Source organism: Talpa europaea (assembly GCF_964194135.1).
Source record: "Talpa europaea genome assembly, chromosome: 11".
Classification (NCBI taxonomy): Eukaryota; Metazoa; Chordata; class Mammalia; order Eulipotyphla; family Talpidae; genus Talpa; species Talpa europaea.
Genome location: NC_140078.1, coordinates 88,592,043 through 88,610,539, shown reverse-complemented (window position 1 = coordinate 88,610,539; position 18,497 = coordinate 88,592,043). Strand labels below are relative to the sequence as shown.

Here is an 18,497-nt window from a genome sequence, read left to right as displayed (position 1 = left end):
GAACAGCACAGGCAGACTGAGCAAATACACTGCTGAGGGGAGCAGCGGGCATGGCAGGAGAGGTCTGTCATGCCAGTTTCTTGATCTATTATTTGTATATGCTCTGTTTGGGCAGGAAAAATTATGTAATGCAGTGATTGAAATCGGATTTTTTTTCCTCCTTATTTCCTTTAAACAAAACTGTATAATGTCCCTCAAGTTATGGTGTTAGGTTGTAACACTGAAATTTCAAAGCATATCAATTTTTTACAGCAAATTATTTTTTTACTATAATTTACATATAAATAGAAAAACACAGCTATAATGTTGATCTTCAACTTTGCCATTCACACTTCCATGCACATTAGGCTATAGGTATCTCATGTGGAAAGTGTGTAAGTTTTCAGAATTCACATGCCATTTCTGGAAAACGTAATTGTAGGCTTAAGTATTAGTCTCTACAAATAAGTACCCACTTGTTTATTTTTTTAAAAAAAGAAATACATATTGCAATACTTCCATGATTTGATTTGTTTGGCATTACAGGAAGCAAGCTGGTGCTAAGTATTTTTTAAATGATTTTGGACACAAAGCTGAACTATAAATCTTCATTTAGGGATGTGTATTTAGAATATGGAACAGTTGTAAGACTATTGATAGAAGGAGAAAGTGGGTATGACTAAATGGATCTTTTATGGCCCTATGCTTTTTCCTTTCCTTGAAAGCTTTTGGAAAGATCATTCTGTTGTATTCCTCCATTCTTGTTTTTAAAAAGAACAAGCCCTAGCAAATGACTTGAACTAAACTTTAACATTTCAGTTAAGGATTGCTAAACATGAAAAATAAGAGTTACTACCATAAACTACTAGACACAGGCATTACTATTATTTTTCTTTTAACTTTCTGATCATATTTACTAATGGGATATTTACTAATAATGCAAGATACAATCACCTCACAATTTTTTAAAACAAAAGCAAAATATCACCAAACATACTTGAGTTCAGTTCACTTTCTCAGGATATAATCATGAAATGTTCAAGAGAGCTTACTAAAATTATCACCTGTCCTGTGAACTCACGATAATCAAGATCTAGATGTCCAAAGTTAATATGTGTTTAAAGACTGTCTCTTGAATCCAAATGCAAATATCTTAATAAAATGTTATACGCAAGTACTAATACCCCAAGAGATAAGATATCTTATAAACATTTTAATGTTTTCTATATGATTATAACTTCGTTTATACAATGGGTCCATTTCTTTTTTTTTTTTTAAGATTTATTTATTTACACAAGAACTGGGGCACAGGCCAGATGTGCAAGAGGGTGAGAGGATGCACCAGAGAGAGAGCGCGGAACAGAACAGGCAAACTGGTAAAATATACTGCTGAGGAGAGCAGCTGGCAAGACAGGAGAGGTCTGCCGCACCATGTGGGACCCTCCGCAGCTGGCTGGGATCGAACCGGCACTGCAGAGGCTGAGGACAGCTTCACAGCACTGCGCTCAACCGTCTGCACCACCAGGGGTGGCCCTGGGTCCATTTCTTAAGAGTATCTATTTTGAATGTATAAATGTTGGATAGTATTCATTGTTTTCTGCCGTGTGGGAGATTGTTCTACGGTTTAAGAAAAGGCTAGATTTCAACACAATACTTTAGATCATGCTTTATGAGTGGCAGGTGCATACTATACCCTGAGAGCATCAAAAATCATCCTGAAAGGTCTAATTAGTTTTTTATTGATGAAGAAACTCATTTCCAGTAAAACTACACAAGGTCCCACAACTAGAATATGTCAGACCAGATTCAACAGACTTCCTTTTCTCTGACTCAGCATATCCTTCTATCCACAATGCTATAAGGTCAGAAGCAAAAAGGTAATTAGGATTATTTCTTAAGACTGCATGTATATCTACAAGGATCTCAAAATAAAACTTTAATTAAAAAAGTAATTACACTGATAGTGTAAGTACCTAGTTTATAAAACTGGAATGCAAAGTAGCCAGAACTATTTCTTTACCACAAAATAGCAATTTTAATTTACTAAACAAATATACTTCATTCTAGAGTCACTGAGATTCTTTCAAAAGTCTTTCTTAAAAGCCAAAGCAATATGTTTGTCTATTGTTTGTCTTTTAATCTCTTTGTAGTAGAATTTTCTGGAATATCCCAACTTGAAGATACAAGTTTGTTCAAAGACAACAGATACTCAGATACAAGAAAAATGATTATTAAAAACAGAGCATAATTTCTAAAACATCTTGCCAAACTGACTGGAAAATGCTTGAAGAGTCGTTTTCCAGATACTGCATTCAAAAATCTGAATTTGATTTTCATACAGCAAGCTAAAAATAATGTACGTGTTATAACTATGTTGCTGCAAATACAAATTCATCCAAGAATACATATAATGAGAGTAATCTGAAAACCCAGTGCAAGCAAGCCAAGGTGATAGGAGGGGATAATTTAACACTGAATAAATACATACAGCACAAAGTATATTTAACATTACCTCATATCTTCAACATAGATTTCCAAGCAATAATACTATCTGGGACTCACAGAATTCATAGTTCAAAACTCTAAATTGCTTCCCTCCTTACCAAAAAGTAAAAGGAAGAGAGGAAACTCAAAAGTCAGGTTAAATATGAGTAGGAGAATTAGGCTCGTGATTTTCCTTCCAAATATGGCATGAAATGGCATCCACTTGAAAAGAATCGTGTGTGCTATTCTTTGTAATCTTTAAGTGGGACTGTCTTGTATATATGTTGCATTATTACCTCATATTGTTCATGCAAACAACATGAAAGAAATATGCCTATGTTTCCTCTCTGAGCCAGCCACAGACCTTCACAGGGAGGCAAGAAAGAAATGACTCTAGCACAATGGGTTTCAAAGACTTTCTTCCTCTGTGCAAAGCTGAGAAGTCTGTAATAGCTTCCAATAGGAGGAACTTTCTGATCTTTCTGTTTCCTGGCAAGCAAAGTAAAATCTGCAGAAGAAAAATGCAGATAAATGTTATAGTTTTCTCCTTAACAAACTGAGATGAGAGTTCCTTCATTCTTCATCTAACAAGCCTATGAACATGCTCAAGCGTGTACATGAGCACAGTGACCAAAGTACGGCAGTGTTCGGGACAGATGCACCCCCATTAGCTAGCAGAACCCCACTTTCACAATCACATGTGCCCCTGTTCCTGTGAGTGACACAGTGAGACTGAGGTTTGCATTTTTTTGAGGTGAGAAGTTTAATTCACAGCCCAGAAGGGAGAGTTTTCTTAGGATGCTGGGATTCCAAATTAAAAGATTTCTTTGGATCTTTGATTCCTACAACATAATTATTTCTTAACACATTTTTAGAGGAGTGGCTTTGGCTTGTTGTGATGAGCACACAGCTATGGCCCAAATCTCTGATATCTCCTCTCACTAAAGATTATGCACAATGTCTCAGGTTCTTAAGTATGCACTATTAAATTGTAACAGAATCTGAGTTATTCATTCTCTCCACAAATATTCAGTCAGTAAAAATTTGACTAAAAATATTTTTTAAAACCTGCCACCAAATGTTTTTGTTCTTTTTCATTAGATAACAGGCTCCCTAACAACATTTCAGTATATTTCTATAATCTGTGAGACTTTTCAGTTATTAAAAAACACATCCATTTAAAACTTCACTCTCATATTTGGCTAAAAGTTCTACTCCTTCCCTCCAATCTGGCTGTTTTCCCTTTAAGGTTAACCAATCCCACAAGCCTAGAGTGAGTTTATGGATTCCTTTGTAGTGATTTCCTCTGTGAGGGCAGAACCCAAGGGGATGATAATTGCTACACTTCCCTCCCCTAGCTCAAGCAATTACTGAAACCTGGACTTTCTAAACCCAACAGCCCTGCCAGAGCCCCTGGCAGCTTGAATCTCCCCATGCATGGACAGCCCTCTCTCTATGGAAATCTATTCATCTGTGCCACGCCGAGATGGAAAGTAGGCTGCACCCTCAGCACTCCCTTGGTGAGTCTCCCCACATCTCTTGAACAACGTCCAGCCCAAGGAGCAACAGGAGTAGACAGGTTTTGATACAAGATAAAATCACAGCTCCCTGAATTATTGCTGTATTCTTTGTGCCATTTGATAGGTCCCAAAGTACAAGAAATACAACCAATAGGAACTCACGGCATCCTGATACAATTGCTGATGAGGAGCCAGATTGTGGTGTCACAACAAACAATGAACCTGGCCAAGAAGCAACAGCACGAGTTCCTCCCTTGTTCCAGTAGACAATTCACTTAAAATGACAAGATTTTACTCTGGGTTCATGATCAATGTCTCCAAACTACCCTTGTCATACTTCATGGTGATTTCTTGGATGTAAATAGTCTTGCCAAAACCTTGTTCTTTCACTCTGCAAACCAAGAGTTAGCCTACCTTCCATCCCTTATCTGCCACACACTCACTTTTACACCCCTATGTGAGCCATGCAAATAAGGGGATCCCCTCCACAATGTCAGACATCAGACCTTCTGACCACCACCTCCTATCTTTCCTACTCATATGTTCTGCGGCCAGGACTGAAATGCTTTTTAATCCTCTCGTACATTATTTAATGTTATTCTCTCTTCTGATATCATTTTCTTTTATCCAATAAAACTTCTGTGGACAATTACACTAATCACAAACACCCATGACCCCTCAAACCCCTTACCTCCTTCTTGCTTTATCTTTTTTCTTCATAGGCAAAACCATACCCTGTTTCAATCTAATGTTCTGCCTGCTTCTCACAAGCACCTTGCCTTTTGAATGTGGATGGAGCTTTGTTTTTAATGGGATTTTATATTCCCTGGGTTTAAAAGATAAATTGTCTCCTTCCATATTCTTGCTTCTAGCTATACAATCTTAGGCAGTGTATTTAAATACTCTATGCCTCAATTGCTTCATCTCTAAGATGGGGAAAGTATCAATACATAATTCAACATATGTGTAGTGAAGATTAAGTTCAGACATATAAAGAAGTGCACATCACATAATAAATCTTGTTAAATGTTGGCTGCTATTGGCACTGATATTTAAAATATTTTTCTATCCCTTAAAAACACAAAATTCATGCAAGAAATTACATTGAATTTTATACCAGAAAATTTCTTATGAAATTTTAATCATTTCTGAAATATGACATAAATATTGACATGAAGGAAATGAATAATTTGTTTAGTATCAAAACCTCAAGTGGTGATACAGCTACCACAGTATTGACAATATAACAATATCTATCATGTATGTTTCCTTCAAAATAAAGTTTCTTTTATTGACCTTATTATAAATTTTATTTAAAAATGTAGAGGGGAACAAAAAGCATAAATTAAAATTTATAATCAGTGACTCTGTACTAGAAACAATCACCATTATCACCTTGGAATATAATAGTCTTTTATATCTATGCCACTTATATGCTATTGTTACTACTTTATTTAAATAAGCAAAATTAAAGATTCAGTTTCTTGATTAAATTAACAACATTCCAAATGCTCAATGCCACATGTGACTAGTGTCTACAATTCTGAACAAAACAGATAAAAAAGACTGTCTTCATCACAGAAAGTTCTGCGGGTTTTTTACCAAAAAAAAAAAAAAAGTTGTAACTCTCAACTTATCATTAAATCTTACACCAGTAAGAATGGCACATATCAAAAAAAAAAAAAAAAGGCAACAACAAATGTTGGCAAGAATGTGGTGAAAAGGGAACTCTCCTACAGTGCTGGTGGGATTGTAAACTGGTCCAACCACTATGGAAAGCTGTCTGGAGGTTCCTCAGTCCACTAAAAATGTAGCTACCATATGACCCGGCAATACCACTCCTAGGGATCTGCCCAAAGGACACAAAAACATTAATTCAAAAGAAAACCTGTATCCCTATGTTTCTTGCAGCACTACTTACAATAGGTAAAACCTGGAAACAACCCAAATGCCCCAAAATAGATAACTGGATCAAGATGTGGTTCATAGACACAATGGAATATTATTCAGTAATCAAAAAAGATAAACTTATGCCATTCACAGCATGCGGATGGAGCTAGAAGGAATTATGCTCAGTGAAATAAGCCAGAAGGAAAAAGAAAAATATCAGATGGTTTCACTTATAGCAGGAATATAGAGGAACCACGTAAGACATCAGTGTAAAAAAATAATAACAGTATAAAACACAAAAAAGCAAAATGGACAATTATAAATCAGAGACATCCTGCAGGGGAGGAGGAGGGAGAGGGATCTGAGAGAGGGAGGGAGGAGCACAGGGGACTGAGGTGATGGTGCACAGGGGCATTAGTGAAGGAAACTCTATGTGGAATACACCAGAAGGGGGGTGGGGGGAAGCAAATATTGTTTACAAATGAACAACGATGTAAAATATAAAATATATATATATAAATTAAAAAATACAAAAAAAAGAAATCATGATAACAAATCATACAGATATTCTGTTAATCAAAGCATTCAAGTTTGTTCATCACAGATACTTTTTCTTTGTATTGTTAACATTTGTGAAATGATCTAGACATGAAACCGAGAGGCATACAGGCAGTATATTTGATGTATATGACATGCAAAATTTGATGTACAATGCTGTTTTGAGTGTGATCTTTGTATGTTTTTTTTTCTTTTATTATCACCTTTATTCCTTTAAAAAATAGTTTCACATGGAGGTTTTGGAGGTATATCAGCAGATATGGAAAACAGGCCTAAGACAAATCAGGAAAGAGGAAACAAACAGAAAAGATTTCAAACGCAAAGATGACCTTTCCTCATAGCCACAGAAACTCCAGGCTTAGTGAGTGAGAGTCTAGCAGGCCTTCTAAGCTAGTTCCCTACTGATAGTCCTTTTGGCTAGATTTCAAGGAAACACAAATGTATGATTGCAAGTACCAAAGTTACATAGGTACATTGGGGTGTGGGGGGTAAAGGAGGGAAGGAGAGATGAATACAATGACAGAAAACAGAATGTAAAGACTTATTTCTTTAAGAAATGGGGATAGAGGAATATAGTAAATATATGAGCAAAAGTCAAAGATAATGTGAAAATAAATCAAAGATCCAATTCCAATGGGATATTTCAGGTTTAGTTCTTTTGAAGTTATCTTCAATTGTATATAATTGGACATATTATAAAGTAAGTCTTTGGTGATATATTTAAGAGAAAAAGAGAAGATATAAAATATCAAGAATGAGAGGTAAGAGTGGTAACAAAATCAGAATGTACCATTAAATGAGCAAAACATTTACTATTCAGACAATGCCCTCTCTTCATTATGTATAGGAAAGGAGACAGCACATTATAATGGGACCTACACTATTATGAGCATATTAATTATATGAAAAATGCAGGAATAAGCATTAGCACATAAAAAGAAAATTCCATCATTGAGATTATCAAGAAGTTCACACACATAATTACATAGTACTTTTCCAGTCTTAATACAATGAAGCTTTCAGATAGGAAGAAAAATAGACCAAAGCATATTATTATCCCCAAAATCTCTAAGCGAACTTGAAATGATTTTGAGTATCAGAAGGTTAGTAGAGGAGGAGATACAAACTTCAGAGTAGTTCTGAATTACAATAACAGTATGTTAAGAATTGTGTATAGTTGGCTGTGAATTGATTTTCTCACAGACCCTTTACTAACTTTCATTTAGATATGGGAGAGATAAATTTAATCACTTATTGCCTTGCAATTACTTTCACATTTTAAAGAAATTTTCTTCTTAGTATGATGAGAATTTAAAGTGACTTAGGAACATCAAATTTGAAGGGTAGTAGGAATCTTCTAAGTGTATATACAATTGCTTGAGAGCAACTATATATTTTCCCAGTAATTTATTTATATTTCCAAATAACATTGTATCAGTTAGGATACGCTGAGTTATGTTGCAGTAACAAAATTCTAAAATGTTGGTGATTTAAGGACACCAAGACACACTTCTGGTATACACAATATATTCATCTCAGGTCAGTAGGACGTTTGTTCTAAGTTATCAACCTTTATGTTCAGAAGCTGACAAAGCACCACTATCTGAGACATTGTTGGTTTCTGTGGCAGAGGCAAAGGAATCTAACAAATCATACACCGGATTTTAAAGTCTCTGCCTGAAAGTGACTCATTACTTCCATTCACATTTTCTTGATCACAACAAAAATCATGTCATAAACTAATTATTTGGGAGGGGTAGTTGGGGTGGAGCATGTACAGAATAGCAATCCTTCTAAGTGACTGCAAAACGAAGAGCTATAAATAAACAATCTAATCACTACACACACTTCATATGCTCAATTTTAAATTATTTCTTTCCCAATTAATTTTGAGTTCTTGGGAAAAAATATTGTATCTCATCCATATTTCGAAGATCTTGCCCAGACTGGGCACTTAATAAGCATTTGTCCAATGAATAACCAGGACAGTTAGCAGTGTCAAATATTTCAGTCTGTTCAAGAAGAAGAAATATTAAAAAGAGACCTTTGAATCTGACACAAAGTTCATGTGTTATCATTGAAAAGTGTCTCAGAAGTATGACAAATTGAGGTAAAGAAATAAAGAAAAGTCAAGGAGACTGCCCTTTCCAAAAGTTTGACAATGATTCCAAGGAAAGATTTAGGACAGCAACTTGAAGTAAGTTATTCTGCATCAAAAGGAGAGTACAAGTCTGTAGGGAAAGCAGATGGAAGAAGGGAGTGAAGTTTAAGGAGAGAGGATGAGTAACTGGTGAAATGTTTAGGAAGCACCAGGAGGAAGTGAGAACATAAAATAGGTAAGTGGGTATTAGAAGAGCAATCTTTTTGAGATAAGGAGATATGAATTGAGATGCTTGTAAATAAAGTGGTGAGTGGTAATAAAAGAGGAAACTGAAGATATCCCTGTCTCGACATCTTTATTTCATCTGGGAAATGGAAACCAGAAAATATTCTGAATGTATGAGCAGACATTGAGCCAAAAATTTGAAATGCAGGACAAAGTTTAGAGAGACCTTTGTAGGGAAGAAGCTACTGGGGATTACAAAAATGACTGAGCCGCATGAAAATGGGTGTCCAGTTGGCGCTGAAATGTTAAATGGCAAAGCGAACACTCCTCACCACAGTTATTAGAACTGTCTGTATGATTCAGTGACTCATGATCCTACACACTATCTACTTATATCTCGGGTCCCAGAACCCAGGAAATGCAAGCAGATGACCCCTTTCTGGAGAGCAGCAGGAAGTGTAATGTTTAGTATCCTAGTCAAAAACAAAAATCTACAATTATGGTCGACCATTTTGACATAATATTTGAAAAAAAAATGAAATTTAATTGTGGACTGAATTTTTTCAGTGCACATTTTAAATCCATCATCACTGGGTAAAGTTAGAGGAAGCTCTAGTAACTCACTTTAAACATATACAAAAGTATTATACAACTTCTAAGAGGTTTTTCTTTCTTATATAATGCAATACCATGCTCTCGTATTAGCCTTTTAAACGAAGGCAAAGTAAAGTAGACAGTTTTTGCAGTAAATCAAAAATGAAGCTAAATCAACCCGAATCACTGCAGCCTTTCTGCTGCCTTGGGTGTATTGGGGGAATATAATGCTGGTCTCAACAATAGTGAGATATGAAAAGGAAATATAATGATACCAACTGCAGACCATTTTTAGTTTCCCCTTGATTATAAATGTATGACAATAACAAGGCAATCATTATATGCCATTGTAAGTCAAAATTGGCATCTTCTGTTTAAATGTACAGAACAGTTAAAATCTCAGAAAAGTGTTGTTAATGAAAGAAAGAATGGAGTCAAGCAGAATTGGAGCTGAATTTAGGGGCAAAAAGATGAACTCACAGTTTGAGGTGACAATGGGAATGCCAGTAGAAATGATAGGAGATGATACCCTACAGAGACAGTAAATCTCTTATTAGTTTTTTAAAAAAACTAGTTATGAATCATATATAAACAAAAAATGTATAATATTGAATGTTTACACGATATTTTTACATAAGTTATAAAGTGAATTACATATAAATTATGTTATATATACAAAAGGCATCATAATATTCAATAATAGGTATTTTAATATTTTAATATAGAGTTGAGTTCTCAAAAGCATTGTACTATTTTTCAGCTTGAATGGTTTGCAAAAGAAGAGCTGCAAACAACAAGAAAACAGGCTGACATTAATATGATTATATTCACTTTAACAATATCTTTTTTGGGGCTATTTCCAACATTATCTTTGAAAGCATCCACAGTTGAACTCTTGCAAGTTGTTCCATTTTCTGGAAAATTTCAGGAACTCATAAAACAAGAGCTAAATAAACCTTTGCTAGTCTATTAAAAGAGCTTGACTTTTTCTTTAAAATATGTGGCTGGCAACTTTATTCTTTTAGACCAAACTATTTTTACGACTTTTCCACAAAAGTGTGCCAAACCATCCTCAAACTAACCTCTCAATGACTTCAAACTATTTTAGTGTGTAGATATACCTCACACACCCATATCCGTGCAGCCAGAAACGTAGAATGGTTACCACAAATCCATCTGCAGACGCATTAAATATCACCCAGTGCTAGGAAGAATCCTGCAGGACATATTTCTCTGTGTTTGCTATTCACACTGTGACATCAACAAAATATCAATAATTTATTAGCATCATTACCATTATTAGACTCTTTATTGACACCTCAGTGAGAACTAACTTCAAAGATTCATTGTTGTTTATTTTGATAACAAAGCAATGAAATGAAGTCCTAAAACTCTATCAAGATAGAACAAACACCAATACCCTTAACAGTCGTGTTCACTGCAGGAGGCCAAAGAAGTACTTTATATTGGCTTAGGGGTTACTATGTATCCCTCTGTTCACCTCATGCTGTAACTATTAGAAACAAAGAAACAACATTACAACTTTAATGCTGTGACTCTCCTTTAGTGGGAATGCATGGAATAGAAATGTATAACTATGTATTCCTATGAGACCTGTGATAATCAGGGTGATCACTCAGTTGGCACATTTCTGTTTCATTCAGGTTATAAAAATTGAGAGGCTTCTGTATTATTTGATTATGCTGCCCCTCTAGAGACCACAAGCTATTATTCCCTTAAACCTTTTATTATTCTGAAACACACAATGTCGATTATTAAAATATTCCATTTGATTTATAAGGATGGAAAAAAAAAAACACATTGCAGCCTTTTGCTGCTCAAAATAAAACCGGTTGATGCCGCATCCCAAACACATTTGGGAAAGTAGTTATGTTGCCAGGTTTCAAATTATCAAAGGGATAAGGTAAAAACAAATTCATTGGATAACACAAAATTTCCAAACTCAGCTAATGGACAAGATGATTCATTGTTCTGATGTGGCAAGACAAAATGGAAAGCCCAGCAGCTGGGAAAGCTCAAAAATGCAGAGACTGGAAACTTTCAAACTTGGGCATGGAAAGCAAGCAATTTGCTGTACTCAGAACCTAATAGGCAGCATTAATTTATAGGAATATGCCTTCTGGAGTACCAAATTAGCCTAATCAATTTAGAAACTTATTAATGGTGCTGACAATTTTCTTTAAGGACCACATCAAGGTATATAAAATAACTGTTAAAGTCACTTTAGCATTTGCATGAAATTAGTTTATCTTCACATCAAATCTGAGTATGGTTATAAAGACTATCTTAGAGTACATTTTAGAGCAATTTTCAAATTAAAATTTCATTAGTGCTCCCTTAATACTGTCATTTATTGATTGTGCGCATCTCCATTTCATTCATACATTATGATCACACCTAGGTAAATCATTCCTGTGTATGATAGACTTAACAGAAGTTATTTCCTTGTATACACGGAAAGCAAAGGATACTGTTCAGAGTAACAGAGAACACCAGACTTTGAGTGAAACAGTTAGGTCTTCATTCCATGTAGCCACCTACATGTTACTTCGCCTTGTAAAATCACTTGACCTTTCTTTGTTTCTTATGTTTTTAATGTAAATACAACTAATAGTAACACTTCTGACCTAATTTGTGAAAGAAATTATAAATTGCAGATGTCACTTTTCATCCTATAAAATACTTCCAATGCAAGCTTTTACTCTATATATATTAGTAGGAAAAGATTAAGACACTTTGCCTTAAATGGACATAGAAATGTAAATTATATCACTGGTAATGGAAAAGTTTTCTACCTTGATTAATACTTAGTTTTCCTCAAGTTTTCTTATGAATGCTAAAAATTCTAATTAGGAACATTTTTACTCTGTTAAAGGCATCCTTTAAAGAAATTAATTCTTTCATCAGGCTTTCCTGAATTCAGAGTGGTTCTTCAACTACTGAAAATTTAAATTAAGAACATACATTCTAATTTATGACCAAAATGAGATAACATTTTTTTAATTTTCTCAGTATCAATCTCCCCACAATGACTTGAAATGATTTGTAATAATTTTTTATTTATGAAGAGATATAGAAAGATAGATAGGCATCAGAGAAATTTATGATTAATAAAGATTTAATTAATAAATTAGTGAAGAATTATATCATGAATTCATAAATTTTATAGATCCAAAGTTCTCACCAAATACCATGGAAGCTGAAAAAGGTATTTTGAAAGTAAATTTCCTAAGGTCAAAATCTTCTTTATGAGCTGCTAAAACACTTTATTCAACCTGCTAAAAATCATTAACTAATAATTTATTTGTGCCTGTTTTATTAAACAGAAGGAAATGAATGTAAATTAAAATCTGTTATGCTGTTTTAAAGGCAATTTTTATAATTCTGATAGTTCTATTTAAGTTCTGATATCTATTTGTTTAGTTTAATTTTCTATAACTTCCCAGTCTATATATAGCTGAATTTAATTATTTACTCATTAAACAAATGTTTTTAGAACACCTGTATTGTTTAAGAGACTGACAAGCAGAGCAAGAAGTAGACACATTAATAAAGCCCAGAAAATAAGTGTTGCTGAAGATGTGGAAAAACTGAAAGTAGTTTCAAAGAGAAATGTAAATATGATGTTAACAGCTGCATTACTCACAATATGTGACTAAATTTTCACAGCTTTTAAAGACTAAAGATTCAAACTAAGGTGTTCTAGTCTCTCAGTCATGCCATTGCTGCCCTACGTTAAATGAAAATTTTGCCTCTATGATTTTCAGGTCAAATTTTACTAAACATGTCAAATATATAGCCCTGATAATGTAATCCATTAATATTTATTGTTTAAATTCTAGGTGATCTGGATAGGTTTGGTATCCTGAGACCACGTGCAAGAAGTTATCAACTAAATGCCATCTTAAAATTTAGATTTTTCAGGATGCCTTCTCAAGTTTCATATGTATTCCTAATGAATCTTCTCTCATTTCCATTCAGGGTAGATAAGAAATCATTATAGGAGAAAAAAATCTTCAATACTATTTGATAATACATTATAAAAATTACCACAAATATCTCATTAATAAAAAATAGAACACATGCCAAGGTCACAAAAAAAGAATCCAAGAATACGTGACCCCAAATTATGAGAAACCCCCAGGGATCCTCAAATGCACCTTTCTACACTGCTGCAGAGAGGGTTTTCTTCCCACAGGGACAAATCGGTTTAATGGGCAGTCAAGGTGTGCTAAAATTAGTACCATTTACTAAAAGTTGGTTTACATAACTACATGAAAGGACAGAAAGAACTCTCTTCCACTGCAACTCTCTTGCTTAAAAGACCCATTTAGGAATGCCGCATGCTTGCTTGTTTTGGCAGATATAATTCCATCAATAGATCAGAGAGAACTATCCTTGGTTAAAAAAGTTAAAAAATTAAACATACGGTTGAAGGATACTACAATCAAAATAATAAAGATATTAAGTGTTCTAGAGGTGTCGATCCCAATACTAGAAGACAATGTGTCTTCTAGTATTCTCTATGGACTCATCACTAGCTTAGAAACAAGATATTCTTTGAAGCCCTCGTCAATCTGTGCAAAGTATCCAAAGTGGAACAGAATTAGCTGGGTATAATTAAAGTGGAATAAAGACTTTGTGAAGGAATTTGGCACATCTCTGCCTCTTGATGGCCTTAACTTTCTCTCTCATTGCTATTATTTTCAAAAGCTTGGTTATTCCAGAAAAAGGAGTTATTGTCAATAGCAGAAAGACCTGGGAGATATAAATACATTTTTAGAGTACTGAGATTTTTTTTAAATGATCTCCAATGTGTTTGTTATCCACTTGTTCAAAAGATTAATTATACCAGCAAATTTTAGGCATGTACTCTATATGAGCTGATCTGAGTTTCCTAAGAGGCAATTTAATGATTGCTTGATTTTTAAACTGCAGGCTGTATTTTACTCAAACTAGCACTTTAGAGCCCTTGTCAGTAAACTAAGAAGTGGTATCCACCTTGAACTCTAAGCTCTCAAAAGACTCAAAAGTACAAATCATTCCCAATATAAAATACTTTGATCTGTGTTATCAATGTAAAACAAATGCTTACAGATTTTAAATGACTTTTTGGAGATCCAGTTGTTCAAATCACCACATAATATCCAATAAATATTAGTTCTACTGTACAAATATGGAAATTAGAAGATTGGTAAAAGGCAATAGAACATATCTTCATGTGATTATAAGGTTAATCCATTCACAAGACTCCCTTTGTCATAAAATACCTTGCAATCTGAAATTCACATTTGCAATTCCATATTTTACTAAGGTCAAATATAATAGCCACTATAACAACCTCATTATCTACTTCCCCCAAATAAGCAAAATTTTATCAAGTTATTATTGTTACTTTTACACTTCTGTTAAACTATATTCAGACAGGCATAGTTTTTAGTAGGGAAAATGATTTTTTAAGGCCATCAAATGCTTGCAAATACAAATCAAGAGAAAAGATGAAAATTCATATTTTAAGCAATACTAAGATACTACTAGAAAAGCAATTTAATTCTAAACAAAAGGTATTGGCAATTACCATTAGTCTAAAGGACAGAGAAAAGCAGTTTTAATTTTAAAAACAACCCTATCATGCAAATATAATAAAGGAGTAAAAATCTTTAACTTTTCAAAGATCTCAATTTCCCAGAGTTAGCTCCACTCCTGGGATATTAATATCAATAGTATCCTAGGGGATTTATACACTTTTATTTGATAATTCCATTCATGTCCAGGCAAATCAGATCTGGGACTTAAAGTTTATTACTGTTCCTAAATCAAGCATAATTAGAGCTTGTGAAGAAATATTACAAATGTATCCTATTTGTTGTTCTTGCTCTAAGTTTCAAATATTCAAAATCTTTAGACAGGCACTAGCATTTATCTGAAGAACTCATGTGTAATGGACTTATAAAGTTGGAAATTAGAAGAAAATAATGGAAGATGACTTCTTACCTAGCTGCATACAAGTTGGAATAAGAAATACAGCATCTTAATTAAATTTCAAATAAATTGAGCTCTAAATTAGATGTGAATTTTTAACCAGAGTTGTTACTGTAAATAAAACACTATGTTTGTATTGAATTGCGAATATTTTTCATTATTGAACTTTTGATGCACCTAGTAAATAGCAGATCACAGCAGGAATTATAATTGTTTTTGAAAACACCACTGAAAATAAAAAGGAAAATTTAAGACAAGCTCCTAGTATCTCTTAATAGAAATGGAATGTCCTGGTAGAATCTGAGTATTAATTATAAGTTGGCTGAAACATGAGAATGTCCAATGTAAACCTAAGGATAACTACAGATTCGTAACACAAATATGATTTTAGTACCAGGTACACATGATGTTATAAATCATATGTTGTTAAGAGAAGTGTTAAAATATAGTACTACTGCTTTACAATAAAGGGGCTGAGGAGCATATGTCACCCAGGGGAACACCAAGACCACAACATCTACCCTTCTTTAGTGCTGCCAACCTGAATCACATAAATGCCACACAATGTTCATTTGATTTCAAGATTCAAACTCTACATTTCTGTTATATTAAAACATCTGGAGTGATTATGAATAAATTGATCCATGATATACCATCACTGTACTAATTTTTCATGGATTTAGAACTCAGAGATGTCATCCTTCCATTTTCCTGGAGGCTCCAAGAGGTCCTGTACTGGTTAATGGAACCAATTTTGGGGTCCAGCAGTCTTGGTTTCCAAAACACTAACTCGGGAACTTTTCCAAGTGTAACATCCGTAAGTCTCCCTTTTCCTATCCACAAAATGGAAATGGTAAGGGTGCTGCTTTCTTGGGCTGTTGTGCACTTACAGGGGTCTAATACAAGATTTGGTATACAGTGAGTAGAAAGGAAAGCAGATGTCAGTATTACTATTACTACTATTTATTGCCCAAAGCCACTTCGTCCTGGAGCAAAAAATAGTCCAGGACTTCCAAATTTCGGCATAGGTCTCTTTCTCCTAAATCACTGCTTCCAAACCTCACTTACTTAAATTTAAGATAATACATTATTAATTCCAGATACATGTCCATTCCCCCAGTCTATATTTTAACTCTATGAATAAAATGCTCATGTTAATTTCTGAGGAACATCTGGGAGGAAATGTGAAGAAATTGCAGCAAAGCCAGACAAGCCATGCTGCATCAATCTACATAATTTGAAATGACCCATATTTGCCTTTCATGCTCAGAGGCCAGAATGTAATGACTGAATTACACAGTACAGGGCAAGAGTAGCATGAAAACCCAAAGGGATAGATACCTTTCCAGTGGATGTTGGGGAGCATGGTGAAAGAGAATTGAGCGGGCATGTGAAAGGCCTGTTTCACAGACCAGCTACCAAATAGCCTGGAAAGAATAAGAAATGTCCTCATCGCATTCCCAAAAAAGCACCGGAGGAATGTCACAGCTCGAGGGTCCTTAGTTACACCTACATAATACAGGGTAATCTTGGAAGTCAGTGTAAGGTTCAGAACTTGAACAGGATGTTTAAAAGCCCAGAAACAGCACATCCCTCATTTGAAACTGCAAACCAGCTCAGGCTAAATGCATCCTCCAGAAACATGTGCTATGGAGAGGCTTGGATTGTACAGGTGACATTAAAAAATGGGCATTTCAAAAAAAAATGGGCATTTCAGAAGTAGTGACACCATATTGGAGGTGACAGCTTTCCTCTGACCCCAATTCACACCCACAATAAAACTTCTCTCAATATGCAAGAAATCACAAGGTGCACCAACTTTGTGCTCTCTCTCCTCACTTGGCCTCAGGGGTACGGCGCAGGGATGAATAGACACACTAGGTGACCAAGAAGACCGGCATGTCAGGCGCGGTGGCACGGGTGCAACTTTACCCTTAACTTCCCACCCGAAATGTGAAAGTGACCCCCCTGAGGGAGGATTCCTCTCCCTCAATAGTTTTCCACGCTGCCCTCAAGTCAGACGCATTCCAAAGAGAAATCTTGCAAAGGAAGAAAATCACAGAGAAGACAGTCGTGTAGCTGGCCCGCTGTGCTTTCTTATCCCAACAACTTCCCCAGGTTTCCCGAGGAAGGCGCACGCCCTGCGTGCACCCAATAGGCGACAGCCAGTGGGGTGTCTCCGGATGCCCAGCCCTCCTGTAAGGTCCGAGCCGGGCTGACCCTGCCACCCCAAGCCGCTGCTTCTCCTGCCCCTTTGGCTGCGCAGGGTATCTGGAGACCCTCAAGTTCTGAGCTCTCCTCTCTGCTTCCCGCAAGCTCACATCGCTTATTGGCACCAAGCAGGAGAGGTAGGGCTGCGGATACATGGTGTGGGGCACTAGGCGGGGGAGGTCCCGGGCAGGACCCTGCAAACACCCATTCTGTGCGCCCCTGTCCCCCAAGCTTCACATCCCAGGGCTATTCCCGATCCCCAGCCAACTCTGCAGCTGGAACCGAGACACCTCTTTGCGCTCAACTTACCCTGGCCGGGCAGAGCTTTCGGCGTCCCCAGGAGCTTTTCTCTTCTTCCTCCCACTGAGCCCTTCATCCTCCTGCTGGCCGCCGCCCGGCGCCCCGGCCCTGGCATCTGGGAGGAGCAGCCGCCAGGGCTGGCTGTCCCCGGGGACGCACTGCTGCCGGCCGCAGCTTTGGCGGCGGTGGCTGCGGTGAGGCGCGAGTGGTGACCGCGCAGCACGGACCCGGAGCGCTGTGCCCGCGGTCCCTCCGGCGCAGGCTGGAGGCGGCAGTCGGCGCGCCTGTGTCTCGGAGGCGCTGCGCCCCCAATGCTCCTCACGGATGCGAGCCAGCGCCAGCCTCAGGTGCACCCGGCTGGGGAGAGGTGCAAGGCTGCGCGGAGGGAGGGGCCGGCCCGCGGCTGGGTGAGCGGGAGAGAGCGGAGACGCTAGTGCCCAGCAGGCAAGGAACTAGCTTTAATGGAGTGACTGGATCGTGAGTGTTAACGGAAAACGCAAGGTACAAAAATGTGCCCAGAAACTCAAAATGGGAAATGAGCTTTGGGGACTCCGGAGGCAAAGGGGTTTTCCTTTTATGCTGTGGTCCTTTAACCCCCCTGGTTTGGGTCCTTACACCTGACAACTGCTCTC

At 36.4% G+C, this 18,497-nt stretch overlaps 1 protein-coding gene across 1 annotated transcript in view; it reads right to left on the bottom strand.

Moving 5' to 3' along the window:
• ZNF385D (zinc finger protein 385D) overlaps positions 1-18,069 on the bottom strand; it is a gene marked incomplete at its 5' end in the record, with an annotated part of 694,301 nt that extends 676,232 nt beyond the window's left edge. Inside the window, one exon of the mRNA XM_084247521.1 lies at positions 17,875-18,069. Within this exon, the coding sequence (XP_084103647.1) occupies positions 17,875-17,980 (106 nt within the window). The remainder of the gene's footprint in view (positions 1-17,874) is intronic.
• Positions 18,070-18,497: the final 428 nt, after the last annotated feature.